This window comes from Vitis riparia, chromosome 17, assembly GCF_004353265.1.
Source record: "Vitis riparia cultivar Riparia Gloire de Montpellier isolate 1030 chromosome 17, EGFV_Vit.rip_1.0, whole genome shotgun sequence".
Taxonomy (NCBI): Eukaryota; Viridiplantae; Streptophyta; class Magnoliopsida; order Vitales; family Vitaceae; genus Vitis; species Vitis riparia.
This window is the reverse complement of record NC_048447.1, coordinates 13,708,719-13,727,563: the sequence shown is the minus strand read 5'-3', so window position 1 is coordinate 13,727,563 and position 18,845 is coordinate 13,708,719. Positions and strand designations below refer to the sequence as shown.

Sequence of the window (18,845 nt, the reverse complement as noted above, 5' to 3'; positions counted from 1 at the left end):
TAAATAATTTTAAAATATATAAAATTTTAATTAATTTTAATTATATTTAATTTTCTTTAATTAATATTTTCCAAAACCAATAACCTCCTCACCCAATTTTACTAAATAATCTTAAGACTTAAAAAAAAATTAATAATAATAAGTTTTTTTAAGTCAATAACTTAAAACAATTTAATTTAAAATCAATTTAAATCATTAAGTAATATACATTAAGTTTCATCAAACGTTCTCTCAATGCGATTCATCTCACTCAACCCTTTGACTTTAAAATTAGAGTCCATTCGATAGTGATTTTAGAAAACATTTTTAATATTTCTAATACTTAAAATTTTTTATCAAATGTTAGAAACACTTCCAGAATCACTCCTAATAATATAAGAATTTGTTTTACAATGTTTTTAAAGAACAATCAAAAGTTAAGAAAAAAAATTGAAAAATCACTTATATTGCTTTTTGGAGAAATACTTTTGAAAGAGTATTCTTCCAAATCACTTGAAAAACACTTCCAATGAAAACACTCCAAGAGAGAAACATTGTCATAGACACTCTAAATGTTAGGGCAAAGAACAAGGAACTTGGCCTGCTTACCAACACGGTTACGTATCTCAGTATCATATCATATATCAAATAAAACAGATGGGATCATGATCATTGTCTAACTGCCTTCTCAAGCCCACTTTGGCAACAACATTGGGCAAAACAGATTGAATCAAGGGCATGGCCACCGAGATTTTGTGCAGTCAAAAACCATGAAAACTCTCTCCTAATCAAAACACTCTTAACTGTATAAACCTAATGGCAGATCAAATTACTGCATGCAATCAACAATTCGTAATTTTCATTTCAAGCACTTATCACCAGCTGAAGACAGCATTAATAGCTGACCTAGTCAATTAAATTTAAGTTCAACAACCAAAATGCTGAGTCTAAATATACAAAGAAAAAGAAGTTGACCAAGAGAAAAATACTCAATCAGTGGATCCCACTTTAATTTGACAAAATGTGAGAAAAAGATGAAGAGACAACCTCCACAGGTTTGTTTGCCCAAGGATAACACAAAAAATATCCAGTTGCTGTTCCCCTCAATCTCTAGAATACAGTATCAAAACCTGCCAAAAACTTCTGCATTTGATTCCTGAAACTTGCTTGGATGCAGCAGTAGGTTGATTCCAAACAAAAGAATGATGATAATAGATAATATTAACCTTCGTTCTCTCCCTCAATTAAAACACGAAAATTGTTCTTTTTCTAAGACACATCTACAAAAACACAACATGAAATAAGAATAATTGATTCGTGGTAAGTTCATGGAGATTACAAAAAATAGTCAGGAGTTTTGCGTGTGGTGTCAGGTTCAATCTGTCGAGGTGCTGGGTCAAATTGAAGGAAATTCTGATCCATATTCTCGCCAATCTCAAGAATTGCTGCCATATTTCCACATCGATAGCAGTAATTCGGTGCACTGAACACTGTCACGACATTCTTCTCCTACAAATAATAATAATAATAAATTATAAAAAAGGTACAAGAAATTGAACTTGGAATATGATTTGATGATAAACTGATTTTGCTTTTCATTCAATGTCACAAACCTGACACCAATTGTAACCTTCCATAACAAGCTGGTGAGCTCTAGAAATAAGAGTAAGCCCATTCGTGTGGTTAAACTGTGAAGCTATATCCTGGCCAAAGGTGTATCCAGCTCCCCTAGGGGAAATTCCCCACCCACATCGGTCATCAGGATCAGACCACAAAAGATCACACATTGGGCCCTCATGAGGAACCTGGTTTCCCACAAAGCAAGGGAAGGACATGAGATTTAACATAATTTGAAAAAGGCATTAAATTTATAAGGGGATGTTAAATTGGATAGGTTACATAGACAGGTCAGCCATAACACCATGAAATAGAAGTACCACAGCAGCATACAGAAATGGCTTCAGTCATTTCCTAGAAAAAGTACTACAACTGATTCAATTATCACTTTAATGGCAAATGCAAGAACCCCCAAAATAAAGTGATGTCATATTGTCATTAGATCTTTCAAGATATCTTGCCAGTAAAGATGTTTCCATTGAATTTCAATACATGAAACTTCAAAATTGAAAGACATAGAAACACCAGGACAAATGAACCAATATGCCCTTCCCAGTTACATATGGACACAAGGCATCGATTTATTTATTTATTTTTTATAGGCAAAGATAGGTATGTGAAAATTAATAACAACCGAAAATAGTACACCAAAGTATATAGGACATACACACAGGGCACCAAAAAGAAAGGCCTCGAAAGAGAACTGTACATAAGGCATCAACGAGAAGAAAGTAATCTTTAAGTAAAGCAATTCAGTGCTATTTCATTTTCTTGATGGTTATTTAGGCTCATACTTGATTTCCCAACAACAAAGAAAAGGTAATTTGAACATTTAGACTGAACCACATCAGAAGAGATTATGTCAATATAAATTCTTTTGGTTGTCTGTTACTACAAGTAACCTTCATTTTTAGATGTGCTGGCATCACATTCAGAAGTGAGACAATAATAAGAGGACTATGAGTGCACCTCCTGTATCCGGTCCAATGCACGTATATTATCTAATGTATCCAATGATGGGGAGAGTCCACCATGCAAGCAGAAGACCTAAAAAGACACAATAAAGGTTGTCAATAAGATATTAAGGAAACCAAATAAGGAAGCATTATATAATTCAAACCTGGCTCTCAATAAGAGCTGTAAGAGGTAGATAATCAAAAAGGTCGGTGAAATATTTCCAGACATTTGCATTCCCATATTTTCTCAAGCATTCATCATAAAAACCATACCTGAAAAGAGAAATCATAAAGTTATTGATATAAATAAAAAACACAGTATTAATCCATGAACAAGCAACTTTAGAACTAATCGATCAGCATGTTACATGTTTACATTTCTCTTTAAATGTTTAGCAAGTTCAAGCTTGGCCTGCATCTCCCTCTCCATTTTGTTTCTTCGATACACACAACAATGAGGCTTGCACCCCTTGATAAAATGAAGAGAGCGCCAGTATTACCATATAATTAAGGTAGCTCCTCACTACATGGCCCAAACAAATTTTATTTCTCAGTAAGAGCAGTAGTTTTCATATTAAAAGAAGAATATAACCATTAAAAACAAGGGAAACAACCAAGTAAACTCGGGAGTAGCTAGGGGAGCATATCATAGTTGTTGAAACACTCGTGCAAATCTAGTTGACTGCTCAGTTATTCCTTACTATTGTCCTTGAGGATATTTCCACCACTCAAAACTTTAAAGATAACAGGAATCATAAAAGTCAAGAAAATTGTGCAAAATTTCTAAAGTTACTTGACAAAATGTTGATTGGAACTCAGGGAATTTGTTGACTTTAATGAGCAAGAAAAGGAATTGTTTTATAAGTCAAAGATAGTCTACTACTATTGTAGACTGGGCCCAATGGGGAGATAAGAAAAGAACACAAAGTTCTTACACTTGAGTTATTTGCCGGCTCTCATGATTTCCTCTCAGAATTGTAATTCTATCTCTATATCGAACTTTCAGGGATACTAAAAGCGAAACAGTCTCCACTGAGTAGTATCCTCGATCTGCATGAACCAAACAGAATTATGAAAAATGCCAATCTACCTCAGAAAAAATTTCCAAAAAATAATAAAGAAGATAAAATAAAAGATTAGCAGACAAAGTTCACACCAATAGTTGAATGAGATACAACAGTGCAACGAAACCAATCCCTTAAAATTGGAATTAGAATATGATTTGGAGAGCTTTATAGTACAAGATTGAATTCCTTCCTATTAGATTCACCCTTTTTGACAAACTAAGAGTAAAACATGAAATTAAATGATACCCAACTCCTTTCTTTCCATCTCCATTCATTAAATTCCTTTCCCACAAATATTTGTGTCCAATCTTGCTTAAGTTCCATCACTCGTTCAGGACAGAACGCAAAGAACCCACTCGTCCATCCTTATGTTAACTACATATACCATAGTAAAGTTTTCATAATACAAAAATCATGCACAAACGTTGAATGAGATTCTACACTCAACCTGTAGATCCCATTACATTCAACCACCTAAATCAAATAATTCCTATTAAGCTCCGATCGTGTGTGCCAAAAGAACCATGACTGCACCCAAAGACCCAAAACAACCAATTTGAAACACAAAAGCACAAAACAAAAAACTGCAACGGATTAAGCACACAATTATCAAACTCACCCACATAATCTCCCATAAAGAGATAATTGGTTTCGGGAGCTTTCCCTCCGATCCGGAACAGCTCGATGAGATCGTGGAACTGCCCATGAATATCTCCGCACACCGTGACCGGACACTTCACCGGCTGCACATTCCATTCCTCGACCAAAACTGACTTAGCCTGCTCGCATAAAGCCTTGACCTCCGCCTCCGGCAACGGCTTGCACTCCATCAAGTGCTCGATCTGACGGTCCAGATCCGCCTGGGACGGCATCCTTCGCTTCCCTCACGAATCTTATCCGTACACCCGGATCGCCGGAATGAGAGCTGTACTCGCCGGAAAAGTATTATATCCCGGTCATAAGGACCGGAGGTGGAGAGGTACAAAGATAAGATATGGGATATTGGAGTTATAGCAAGAGGGCTAGGGTTAGGGTTAAAGTTAGGGTTTTGAGAAGGAAATTGGAGAAGAGCAAATCAAGAACAACAGAAACGGAGATTTGGTTTTGAAAGCAGGGAAGAGGCTCTAGAGAGAGCCATGATTGTTTTGAAATTTAGGCTTAATTGCAGTTCTGGTCCCTGTTCTTTTATCTATTTATATATTGGTCCTCGGTGTTTTTGTGGTTTTTGATTTTCTCCTTCAAACGTGGCATATCATATTCATATCATATGTAAGTCCCAAAAAAATGAGTCATTTGAAATTCAGAAACCATATATTGGATGTATGAAAATAAATATATGAAATCATATACAAATTATATATATACATTTTTATGTCTTATATCTGATGAAAATTTAAACAACATAGATCACATGTAGATATTAAAACATGTATTAAACGAGAATAAACGAAACGTTCACCTTGATTAATGTCGTGGAAAGCCATTTTCGTGCTCCACCGCTTCCAAGACAAAGCTCAGTCCGTGATGGTATGTGAATATGGGTTCAATGAGCTCTTCCATTTCCTATACCCAAGATTCAGTCTAAATGTGTTGTGCGTGCCCTCTCCAGCCCAAAAAGAAGAAGTAGAGAGATGGAGAAAGAGATCTTTCTCTTTTCATTTATATATATATATCACGCATTATACACATTATTTGGACCACTTGACTTAATGGATTAGTCAAGTGAATTAGGGTGAGCCCATAAAAAATCAAGTAACAATATGTGTCCAGTCCCATTATGGACCACAATGCAAAAATAAAATAACATTGATTTATGACATTATTACATTGATTATGTAAGTTCACACATAAAAAATTCCAACAATTCTTCCACTTGTTTTAATGTCTACATGTGATGCTATGTTGTTTAAATTTTCATCAATTGGTATCAGAGCACAACATGAATGACATTTGAGCTGCATATTTGGGTTATTTTAGGTTTCCCGTTTTCTGGTTTTGGAAGCCATTTTTTTTTTAGTTTTTTTTTTCTTTCGTTTGGTGTTGTTTCTCGGTTTTCAAGCCCAATTGATGTTGGAGACTTGTAGAGAATATTGTTTGGAGCAAAACCCTTTTTTTTTTTTTAATGGTTTTTGGAGCCTATTTGATGGAATTTCATAAATTAGGGCTTATTTTGGTTCTTCCTTTTATGTGTTTTTTGTGCAATTTTTGGGTTTAGATTGAAGGATTGATGTTTGAGGGTGAAAACCTAAGTGTTTTCGTCGGAAAATGCACAAAATTTTGGCCTAAAAAAAAATCTTTAGAAGAACCATAACCAGGTCGTGTTCTAGTGGAGAAAATGAGATGACGTCATCATGACATCATTAAAAAAACTTTTTTTTTTTTGGTTTTGGTTGTCTTGGTATTCTTGGAATGATTATGCATATTCTTGGAATTATTATGTATTTGTTAAATTTGGTTTTATTGGGACAATTATTATTATTATTGTTCTTTATGGTATAATTTTTTATCTTATACCAATAATGTTGTCCTAGGCCATTTTTGTTAAATATTTAAATTTATTATGGCAATGAAGAACACTTGTGTGATTGCCTATTGCAATTCCAAATGTGTCAAGTTGTGCAAATTAAATATTTGAGTTTATCATGACAATAGTGAACAAATATGCGGTTGCCTATCGTAATCTTATATGTGTCAAATTGTCTTTGTTGAGATATTTTATCTCCCATTTTTGGTTGCTTTATTATTGTGATTACTAAGGTCCATGCGAGTAATTGTAATTGTCCTATCGATGATTATAATACTTGGTAGGATGCTTAGATTGGTGAAGGAAATTAATTATATATTATGAACTGTACTAATTTTCTTTTGTCATTTCGGTAATAAAATTAGTGCATCTTGGTTGTGATATTTAATTAGTTGTCCTTACCGCTGTGAAATTTCAAAATTCCAATCTATTGCTAAATTGAAAAATTATGGAAACTAGCAAAGAGCATGATATTGTAGTAATATGCATATTGTTTAATTTTGCTATTTTTTAGCTACTAGCAATCCTGGAATTACTCTGCAATTATTTGCCATTAAGCCCCTTATTGGAAATAATTTTGAGGAATGGTATGAGTCTTTCAATGTGCATATGACTTTACACAATTTAGACTTGGCTTTGAGAGTTGATGAGCCAAGTAAGCTCACTGATGTGAGCTCTGTTGATGAAAGATCCTTTTATGAGATATAGGAGCACTCCAATAGGAGTTGTTTGATGGTGATGAAGTATAATATGGATAAATCTATTAAAGAATGTGTCCCAAAAACGGAAAGGGCCAAAGACTTTTTGGAATATGTGAAGGCCAATTATACCAAGATTGATAAGGCAGAAATAGAAACTTATTTGAAGCTTCTCACAACCACTATGTATGATGGAGTAGGTGAGGTTAAAGATCACATCATCAAGCTAAAACACTACTTCAACAAGGCAAATGAGACGAAAGTGGAGTTGAGTGAGAAATTCTTGAAATGGTTGATACTTGAGTCTCTTCCTACTTCCTTTGATGCGGTGAAGTTGACTCGTAATGCCTTGAAGGAAGAATGGACTCTAGAGGAGTTGATGTCCATTGTGGTGCAACATGAAGTCTCATTGAAGAAAAATGAGACTCACTCACTTGCTCTTGTTACTGACTAAGTGAGTAATATGAAGAAAAAACCTCTACACAAGAATTTTGGAGACTCTAAGCAATTCAAGAGGAAAAGGAATTCGAGTCAAGGAACCTCCAATGCATCTGCTTCTTCTAATGCTACAAAGAGTGAGAAATTCAAGGGGAAGTGCAACTTTTGCCACAAGATTGGGCACAAGCAGGCTGATTGCTTCAAGTTTAAAAATTGGCTGGAGAAGAAGAAGAAATGTGAAAATGTGAAATTGTGGTTGTGGTTAATTTGAATGTAAACATGATTGAGACTAATATGGTTGATGTTCATGCCAATTCTTGGTGGTTAGATATTGGTGCCACTATTCATGCCACTAATTCTTTGCAGGAGATGACAAACAAACGGAGGTCGTCAAAGCATGAAGAATGTGTGTATATAGGTGATGGAAGCAAAGTGAGTAAAATTTTTTGGCATGATAAAGCTAAAGTTGATCACATAAAGTTTTTTGTTGTTACACAATGTTGCTTACATATCCTCACTTAGGAGGAATCTGATTTCTGTACCTATTTTGGATAGACAAGGTTACACTTTCCACTTTAGAGGAGGAAAAATGGATATATTTAGCAACTCAGTTCTAATTGGTAATGTTGTTTTGTTTGACAATCTTTATAGTTTTAGTTTGCATCATGGTCCTTTATGTGATTCCTCTTCTGTCAATTTTGTTATTGGTTGCAAGTGTGTTAGAATGAATCTAAGTTCTTCCATGTTGTGGCACAAACACCTAGGTCATATTTCTAGGCAAAGATTAGACAGATTGGTTAGAGATGGTATGCTTTCTAATCTTGATTTCTCGGACTTCGAGACTTGTGTTGTTTGCTTAAAGAGGAAGATGACAACTAAGACCAGAAAGGAGAAGATTGATAAGTGTGGAAGTAATTTAGACTTGATCCACACAGAAATATGTGGTCCCATGACACCAACTGCTTTAGGGGATTATAAATATTTCATAACTTTTATTGATGATTTCTCTAGATATGGTTATATTGAACTAATCCATGAGAAATCTTACTCCTTAAATGTGTTTAAGGCCTTTAAGGCTAAGGTGGAGTTGTAGTTGGGAAAACCCATTAAAGATGTGAAGTTTGATAGAGGTGGTGAGTATTATGGGAGATATGATGAGATTGGACGAAATCCTTGACATTCGTTAAGTTTCTATTGGAATGCGACATTGATGCTAGATATACAATGCCAGACACTCCTTAATAGAATGGGGTTGCAGAAATGAGGAATCGAACATTGTTGGATATGGCGAGGTGTATGTTGTCTAATTCCTCCTTACCAGAATTTCTATGGGGTGAAGCCTTAAAGACTGCGACATATATTTTGAATCAAGTACCCAGTAAGTCCGTGCCTAAGACACCTTATGAGCTATGGTCAGGGAAAAAACCGAGTCATCACCATTTTCATGTTTGGGGATGTAAGACTAAGGTTAGGCCATATAACCCATAGTCAAAGAAACTTGATCCTAAAATCATTAGTGGTTTATTCGTTGGTTATTGTATTGGATCAAGGGGTTCCAGATTTTATTGTCCATTTCATACCACCAGGATCATTGTGTCAGACAAGGTTGTATACTTTGAAGATGAAGTTAATGTTGATCTCAATTTTATGCCTCGTGAGATACCTTTTGGAGAAGAGCATGTTATAATCTCTTTTCCTACATCTTATGTTCCAGATGTGGATGTTCCTATTGTCCAACAACTGACCACTAATCAAGGAGAGTATGGTGATCAAGTGGAACCTGATATTCCTGTTGATGGTACTGTTGTTGATGGGATTCTTTTGAAAATATCACAAAGGGTTTGTAGGCCGGCTATTTCAGATGATTATATGGTTTATTTGTAGGAGCTTGAGTATGATGGTTATGATGCTTCTGATCTAGTCACTTATCAAGAAGCAATTCATTGTCCTCAATTCACTTCTTGGAAAAAGCCATGGATGATGAAATGAACTCTATGTGTATGAATGGTGTTTAAGATTTGGTCAAATTGCCACATGGTTGTAAACCAGTTGGATGCAAGTGGGTCTTTAAGACTAAATGTGATTCTAGCGGGCAAATAGAGAGATATAAAGCTAGACTTGTGGTTAAAGGTTATAGTCAAAGAGAAAGAATTGATTTTAAAGAAACATTCTCACCTATATCGACCAAGGACTCTTTTAGAGTGATTATGGCTATAGTAGCCCATTTTGATTTGGAGCTATATCAGATGGATGTCAAGACAACTTTCTTAAATGGTGATATGGATGAGGATGTGTATATGGAGCAACCTACTGGTTTTGTAGAAGTTGGAAAGGAAGATTTAGTTTGCAAGCTCAATAAGTCAATTTATGGTCTTAAATAGGCTTCGAGACAGTGGTATCTGAAGTTTAATAGGATTATCACCCAAAATGGTTTAAAAAGAATGCAATTGACAGATGCATATATTTGAGGGTGAGTGGGAGTAGTTACATATTTCTTGTTTTATATGTTGATGATATACTACTTGCATCAAATGATTCTGACTTGTTGATTGAGACAAAGCACATGTTGTCAACCTATTTTGACATGAAGGATCTTGGTGAGGCTTCTTATGTTTTGGGCATAAAGATTCTTCGTGATAGGGCTAATGGGATGCTTAAATTGTCTTAGAGAACCTATATTGATAAGATATTGAAGATGTTCAATATGCAGAACTGTAGTTCTACTAGAGTGACAATTGTGAATGGTGATAAGTTTTCAAAGGCTCAATGTCCTCAAAATGATGATGAGAGAGAGGAAATGAGAACCATTCCTTATTCATCTTTGGTTGGCAGCCTTATGTATGCTCAAGTATGCACACGCCCTGATATTACTTTTGTTGTGGGCATGTTGGGAAGGTACTTGAGCAATCTTGGGAGTCAACATTGGAAAGCTGCTAAGAAGGTCCTTAAGTATTTGCGAGGAACTAAGGACTTAATGTTGACATATCAGCCCACCAACATACTTGATGTAGTTGGGTTTTGTGATGTTGATTTTGCTGGCTGCATAAATGATAAGAAATCCACTACGGGCTATATTTTTATGATGGCAGGAGAAGTTGTATCTTGGAAAAGTGTCAAGCAGACACTTACAACATCCTCAACTATGGAGGCAGAGTATGTGGCATGTTATGAGGCTTGTTGTCATGCTATATGGATGCGGAATTTTATTTCAACTTTGGGAGTAGTTGACTCTATTTCTAGACCGCTGAAATTATTTTGTGATAATTCCGCAGCTGTTGCTTTTTCTAAGAACACTATGAGTATTTCTCGCTCCAAGCAAATTGAGGTAAAGTTCTATTTTGTTAAGGAGAAAGTGGCAGAGTCTCTTATTGATATTGAGCACATGTCCACAAAAGGTATGTTGGCAGATCCACTAACAAAAGGCTTACCTATAGTTGTGTTTCATGAACATGTATCTCAAATGGGGTTGTTGGGAGCCTAGGTTGCATTAAGTTAGTGGGAGCCATTTTTGGTATTGTAATATTATGCTATTGTTGGAAGGATTGCTATTATTGTATATTCCCCTGTGAATCAAGCAATGAAGCATGTATGATTGCTTTTGATTATTTGTTTTAATAAGATTCTATGGGACGTTGATTTATGATTATGTATATGTTGTGATGTTTGATTATGTAGTCCAAGTGGGAAAAATTGTTGGAATTTTAATGTGTGGACTACATAATCAAACATCACAACATATACATAATCATAAATCAACGTCCCATAGAATCTTATTAAAACAAATAATCAAAAGCAATCATACATGCTTCATTGCTTGATTCACAGGGGAATATACAATAATAGTAATCCTTCCAACAATAGCATAATATTACAATACCAAAAATGGCTCCCACTAACTTAATGCAACCTTGCTCTGATACCAATTGATGAAAATTTAAACAACATAAGATCACATGTAGACATTAAAGTATGCATTAAACGAGAATAAACGAAACACTCACCTTGATTAATGCCGTGAAAAGCCATTTTCGTGCTTCACTGCCTCCAAGACGAAGCTCAGTCCGTGATGGTATGTGAATTCGGGTTCAATGAACTCTTATCTTTCTTACACCCAAGATTCAGTCCAAATGTGTTGTGTGTGCCCTCTCCAGCCCAACGAAAAAGAAGCAGAGAGATGGAGCAAGAGATCTTTCTCTTTTCACTTATATATATATATATATAACGCATTATACACATTATTTGAACCACTTGACTTAATGGGTCAGTCAAGTGAATTAGGGTGAGCCCATAAAAAATCAAGCAATAATATGTGTCCAGTCCCATTATGGACCACAATGCAAAAATAAAATAACATTGATTTATGACATTATTACATTGATTATGTAAGTCTACACATAAAAATTCCAACAATATCATGTGGGGTGTTTGATAAATTAATTTAATAACTTAAAGTCAAAAAAAAAAAAAATCAAAATATTTTATTTTTATATTCAACAAAAAATAATTTGCTCATATAAACTAATATAACTAAATTAAATCTATTGATAACAAGTTCACTTTAATTTTATTAGTTAATATTAACATATTATTTTTATTTGAAGAGAAAAAGTTAAATATTTTGATTTTTTTTTTCTATTTAACGAAAAAACAAACATCATCTTAAGTGGGTATTTAGTAAACGAAATTAATAACTTAAAATGACCTAATAACTCAATTTAAATTATTAAATAAATTAAGGATATTTGATAAAAATAACTTAATAATATGATTTAAAGTAAAAAAAACTTAAATAATAAGTAAAAACAGTTAATTTTTTAATAAGTCCGCATCTTTATTTTATCATTTTATCCTCATTTGTCCTAATTACCTCTACAATCTCCATAACTACTTTGGAACCGCTGACTTCATTTGTCCTATTTAAAATTTATGATGATAAGTATATCAATTTGATGATTTAAAATAATTTTTAAGTTAATTTTATCAAGCAACTTTAATACTTAAAGTAAAAAATTAAATAATAAATTTTAAGTCAATAACAACCTTAATACTTAAAGTAAGAATTAAGTAATAAATTTTAAGTTAATAACAACCTTAATACTTAAAGTAAGAATTAAGTAATAAATTTTAAGTCAATAATTTAAGTGTAATTTAACTTAAAGTCAACTTAAGTCATTAAATAATAAATATTAAGTTTTATGAAACACCTCCTAAAGTATGTTTAGTAAAATAATTTAATGATTGACTTAAAGTCAAAAATAACTTTAGCAATAAGTAAAAATAATTTATTCTTAAGTCCATATTTTCATTTTTTTTTAATCTATATTTACCATAATTATTTTAATGATATCTTTTGTTACTTGACTTCCTTTGCCCTAATTATAATTTATAAGACTAAAAATATGTTAATTTGATTACTTAAAATAAATTTTAAGTTAATTTTATCAAATAATTATAATACTTAAAAATAAAAATTAAATAATAAATTTTAAATCACAACCTAGTATAATTTAACTTAAAAATTAACTAATAAATATTAAGTTTTATCAACCACCCCAATATGTTTATATTAATTTGATCATATCATACATTGATGGTATTTATTTATATCTTAATTCAATAATTAAAATTTCATCACAAAATGGGAAATTTAATCCACAAAATGGTGGTGGGGGTTTGGTGGACAATAAATATTAAATAAATCCTACTAAAAAAGAAAAAGGAAAAGGAAAACTTAGAATGAGTAGAACTGGGTTGAGGCAAAAGGCCAAGTTGGTGCTGATGACCCAGCCAGACTCCATAGCAACAGTACTTACTCAGGCACCCTTCTGCTCCCTCTTCAACCCACTACCAGCTCCTCGCTCCATCGTCACAATGACCAACAATACCCATCAATCCAGTAATACCCACCTCGAAGCCGTCTTCAAGCAGAAGAAGATCCTCCGATCCAGCGTCCGCAAAGCACTCAAGGGCATGGACCCCTCTTCCAGATCTCAAGAGGGTACCATCTCGTTTCTATCCAATCCTTTACTTTTTCTTTCTAATTTCTAATTTCTAATTCGATGTCTCAAGTGATTGTGGTGTTTTTGAAATAATGATGAATTTGATGATGGATTCTGATATTAATGAATGAATGATTATGATGTCCTATCGGAAAACTTGTTTTGGGTGATGGGTAGTTTGTGAATTTGAAGAAATTGAACATTGGGAATAATGGGATGGGAGACGTTGATACAACCATGCACGAGATGATTACATTCCAATAAGTTGGTTGGGTAATGTGCACAAGGTATTGTGGTTAGAGATGAGGGTTTTTATTGCTGACTGATGAGGCAATATGTCATTACATTAGGATTTTGATGGAAGATATGCACTTTGATTGGTTGGAGAGTAGAAGGTGGGATGGAAGGAGCAAAGAAAGAGAATGACTAACTTGAAGTTTGAGAGTTGGAATTGATGGATTGGAAAGAAACAATGCTAGCTGTAGTTATGGGTTTGTATAAGAGACTTCAGTGACTGTGTTGCAACTTTGTAAAATTGCTTATATTGTTGGGTTGGGCAATATGCTCAAATTTAAAAACTACGGGATGAGTGCAGGAGCATTCTTTGTCATGCCTCCCTTTCTGTTTCATTAGCAGACAGGAGGGATGTACTGGTCCCAATTGATTTGGGACTTACAGGGAGAAAATGAGTTGGAGTGTAAGATTTTGAAGGGTGTCAAACAGGTTGGACGTAGTGGAATTTATAATTTTGGCTGAGCTTGTATAATGCTTGGAAATCAGGCTATATTAGTTAAGTCGATGCTTGCGATGTTTGCAGAAAATGGTGCACTTAGGCATTCTTTGCTTTTCTTCTCCTTTTAAAAGCAAGAACTTATTTGCAATGATTTTTATTTGGTGGTACCTGATGTTTTCAAATGTTGGGTTCTTCTTTTGAAGTTATAGAATATCTTCTTATAATTCATTTATCTACTAGGAGGTAAATCATGGAATACATCCTATCTTTTATGTCCAATTGCTAAAAATGTGTTGCTCCCTTTGTGTTAGTTGGCCCTTGTTGATCAAGTATGCTTTCTTGAACATGCTCAAGGGTGGAAGTCTAAAAGTTTTTCAGTGTTTAAGGAATTGTTATTTGATGGTTTTTTCCTTCATTATCATTGAGGGTTTAGAAAGAAGGAAATAATCATGTTGTTGGAAATATATGTAGTGCTTTTTAGTAAATAGTGATAGATTGGATTAGAATTTTGATTGTCTACATGTGACTCATCCTTAAAGAATCAAAGGAACTGGGTTCCATAGCTGATATTTCTGATAGGAAATCATAGTTGGTTGTAATTGTTGAGGTGATATTCTCATTGTTTCTGTTAAAGCTTGTTTCACTCTTTAGCATTTGTGTACCCACCTGTAAATTTCTTTTATCTGTCAACTGCTAGAGATATCCATCCATTCGTATATATCCTATACTCAGAAATAACAGCCTTAGGACTTTAAATATCAAGCTTCTTCATAACCATGTTTAAACCTTGCTGATCCTATGCCTTTGCTTTCATAATTTCATACCTGGACAGTACCATTTTTAAAATTGTGTCTCTTCAGATAATGCAGTTCAGAATATCATCCTGGAAGCTCCATGGTTTAGATCTAGTCAGAGATTATGCGCTTATATAAGTTGCAGTTCTTTGCGAGAAGTTGATACATCAAAAGTTCTGTCAGAAATTCTACAGAATCCAGCCAAAGGTATGTTCAGTTTCCCAGTTCAGCTCTTATTTTTGACATGATCTATGAATCTGAAACTAGATAATTGCAAATTCTATTTGTGTGAGGAATGGACTGATCCTCATGGAGGCCTACAAGTGGTTGTAAATTTAAACATGTAGATGGTGGCTTTAACCACCCCATGGGTATTGAAGGAAATTTCTTAGAGAAAATGATTCTGGGTTTGATGCTCCATAGTTAGATTTATTTATGGAAAGACGGTGGTTGTAAGAACGATGTATGTAGAAAGGATGGTTCACATCATCCTAGTGGGGACCACTTTAAGAAGACTACAAATCAGATCCATTGTTAAATTGCTCCAGATGGGCATCATTTCTTCCTCTATTTAATTTTTGTAAATATGTCCCTTTAGTAGGAATATTTGGAACTCTATTATGCATTTTGTGTAATATGTTTCACCACCAAATTACTTGCTGACCATGTACTTGTTACACTTCTGGATGGTTATACAATTCATTGTTTACTCAAGATGGTCATACACAGATGGGGAAAAGGCTTTATGTCCCACGTGTGGAGGACAAAAATAGTTACATGCGGATGCTGAATATTACACATATGGATGATCTAATTTCAAATTCAATGAACATTTTAGAACCAGCTCCAGTAGATGGTGATGGCAATGAACGTGAAGATGGTAAATATTTTCTTATATTCTATTTTTAATCTCTCTCTCCCTGTGTGTGTGTGTGTGTGTTTGTGGCTTGCTGGCCTTATGACCTTGATTTTCCTTTGAGTTTTGCATTGAAGTCATGCCAAACTAGCAACAAAAAGAGGAAAAAAAAATCAGGACTCTATCTGATGGGTCTTAGTATCCACCCATGCAATTCACATCAATTTGCTCAAATAAGGTGTTTTTCACACCTGGCTATTAAGTAAGACTCATCTAATAGAAGCTCAGAAGCTTTTTATTGTTAACATGGCATGACTTGCACTTGATAAATTTGCTATTGTGGGTTTTGAGGTGGGTTGCACTGTTAAGAGTTGTTTATATTTATTTAACAGTTTCCCTCTGCTTATATTTCTTCTTTGGAGATTTCTACTTTTCTCTCACTGGTTACGAGTTTATAACCAGAGGAGTTATGCTTTTCAGAACCTCCATTTCATGCTTTGACATGAGATCTAGTTTAATTGAATCCTGTTAAAAATTTAAAAGGAGTTTTTGTCAAGGATATAAAGTTTATTTCTTAACATGTAATGCAGAAGGTGGATATCATTTGACAATCTCACACTTAGGCCCCTCTGGATCTTGGAAAGTTTCAGGGAAAAGTACAAAGGAAAGAAAATAGAGGTAAAAATAAAAGGAAAGAAAAAGTGAAGGAAATTAGAAACGTAAAAAATAGAAGGAAAATGAAAAAAATAGGTTTAAACTACATAAATCTCTCTCTCTCTCTCTCTCTCTCTCTTTTTAAAAGGAAAATTACATACCTAAGTTGAATAATATAGCATGCTGAAGAGTTGAAATTTTTGGCATCAAAATGTTAACAGAGGTTGTTCTCTATTCATTAAAGAAAGGAAACACATGTGGCTGAAGGAGAAATACATTTGGCATTTTCAATTTGATAATTTGCCAGGAAAATTCTTGATAAGCTACATTAACCTTAAAAATTTGTTTGTCTCTGTCTTTCCCTTGGCCCCCTTCAGTAGCTGAAACCTCATGAGACAAACTTCCAATGCTTCCTTCATCTAAACCAACTCTAGCTTTTTGCACTGAAGATTTAGGTAAAATAATTGCTTATTCTCATTTGTCCACATTTTTTTTTTTGTTAGGATTGGCTTTATGCTTCATATCTGCACGTATATGAATTTTGAGGATGCTACAATTCAATATTTTCATGAATCTCAAATTCATCTTTGTGCAGTTATGCAGGCGACTGACCCAGTTGACTTGCTCCTATTACCTGGTATGTTTTCCTTCCTAGTTTCATGATTATCTGCAGGATGCTTCCAAGATGGGAAACCAAGATGAAGTCAATCCATTTGTCTCCTTATTTGTATCTTCAGGACTTGCTTTTGACAAATCTGGAAGACGCTTGGGCCGTGGTGGAGGGTAGGTTAATGCATCTTGGCCTAGCTAAAATTTGGATTGGTTTCTCAAGTAGGATAAGAAGTAAACAAGTTTGCTCCATTTCTGGGTTTTCAGTAAGAAATTTTCCCTAAACCTATCTCAACTTCAAAATGTCTTCACCAACGAACAGTTGTGCTGCTTTTGGAATTTAGATATTAACATGGATATAAAACAACCTTTTCATATGAATCTCCCAACTGTTAAGAGTAGTGATCATGTACAAACTTGTATGTGTAATGTGAAAAAAATAATAAACATTTTAAGTTTGACATGTCATGTCTTTAACTTTACACCTTTATTTGTTTATGTTTTTCTGATGAGATACCTTTATTTGTTTATGGTGTTGTACCTGTTGACATATCTGGTGAAAAACTCAAGTTACTATGATGCCTTCCTGAAGAACTACCTAGAGCTTGTGAAGGAGCGGAATTGGAAGCAACCCCTCCTTGGTATATAAATAAATCTAGTTGCTTCTTGCTATTGTGAAATACATGCTGAAGGCTCAATATAGAAAGTTTATGTTTTCTCTGGTCTTATGTGTAGAGCCCTTTGTTTTGCAGTTGCATTGGCGTATTCTGTGCAGATAATGGATGAGGGAGTTATACCAGTCACTCCAAATGATGTTCCTGTGGATGCTCTTGTATCCCCAGCAGGTGTGATCCCCATCACCACAGCTGCAGAGGAGAGGTGTCATTGAGCAAACATCCTTGTTAACTGTTCTACCAAGTGTGCTGATTCCATTCCTTTCATTTAACCAACAGACTTGTAGAACGACCTTCCAAATGAAACTTCACCAAAGCAAAAAGAAAAAAGGCCATTCTTATTACAAGAGGATTCCCAAAAAATCAGTTGTTTTGGTCCATTCTGATTGTTAAGGTGTCATGGTTGATTATTCCCCTGCTTTGTGTAATAAAGAAAGAACTAGACTTGACATTATGCCTTTTTCAAATTGCATTCTATCCAGCAGGGTTGACAAACTTGAATATCGTTAAAATTAATGGCAATGCAGGTAAAGCAGCAACTTCTAGTTGAGATAACAAATCAAACAAATGTCCCCCCTTCTCCCTTTTTGAATAGCAAAATGCAGAGATCAGCCATAATGTTGAGATCCCATATGATATTGGAAAATTTCAATATTCTTTCAAGTCAATTGTCTTTTCAGAACACCCAAGTGTAGGGTTCCTAATTCTTAGATTGACCTAGTCATCCTCCATGTGAACACAAAGGAGGAGACATTTCAACCCATGCCATAAATTCATTGACATAACTCTTATAAACCAAGGCATTCTGAAGGACTTGACCTGCCAAACTAGGGCTAGACCTTTAAATTGCTTGAGAAGAACTACAGTATAGAAAAGTAGTAACATGCAATATACTCCTGTAATGGTTTGCGTAAAGAGGTGAAGAAAGAAGCACCATAGGAACCTTCAGGTGGATGCTTCACTTCTTGAAGATATAGTCAAAGCATAGTTGAAACTTTCAGGCCATCAAAAATCACTGTCCAGAAGATGATGAAAGATAGAACATTATTACAAAACTAACATTATTACTCTGTTGATGATGTTAGCTATGATGCTGGTTATGGCCTTTACTTGACATGGCCTGGCTGACTTTTCCAAAATCTGATGTAGGAATACCCAGCAGCTGCCCTTGGCACAATCTGAGACACTACGCGGAAACTGACCCATTAGTCGCATAGGTGGGAAAACCCCAACTTTGATTAGATATG

The 18,845-nt window shown here is 34.4% G+C and overlaps 2 protein-coding genes across 2 annotated transcripts; one reads left to right on the top strand and one right to left on the bottom strand.

Annotated features, from left to right (window-relative positions):
- Positions 1 to 860: 860 nt before the first annotated feature.
- On the bottom strand, positions 861 to 4,753 carry LOC117905190 (serine/threonine-protein phosphatase PP2A catalytic subunit-like). Its single transcript, XM_034818130.1, has 6 exons — positions 4,239 to 4,753; positions 3,488 to 3,602; positions 2,717 to 2,825; positions 2,566 to 2,643; positions 1,593 to 1,784; positions 861 to 1,488 (listed from the first exon to the last, which is right to left on the bottom strand). Exons 1-6 carry the CDS (start codon positions 4,489 to 4,491, stop codon positions 1,315 to 1,317), a joined length of 921 nt encoding a protein of 306 aa, XP_034674021.1. The 5' UTR covers positions 4,492 to 4,753; the 3' UTR covers positions 861 to 1,314.
- An 8,258-nt stretch (positions 4,754 to 13,011) lies between these two features.
- On the top strand, positions 13,012 to 18,099 carry LOC117904519 (5-formyltetrahydrofolate cyclo-ligase, mitochondrial). The gene is made up of 7 exons (XM_034817156.1): positions 13,012 to 13,277; positions 14,872 to 15,012; positions 15,521 to 15,685; positions 16,911 to 16,952; positions 17,053 to 17,098; positions 17,495 to 17,565; positions 17,677 to 18,099. Exons 1-7 carry the CDS (start codon positions 13,016 to 13,018, stop codon positions 17,811 to 17,813), a joined length of 864 nt encoding a protein of 287 aa, XP_034673047.1. The 5' UTR covers positions 13,012 to 13,015; the 3' UTR covers positions 17,814 to 18,099.
- Positions 18,100 to 18,845: the final 746 nt, after the last annotated feature.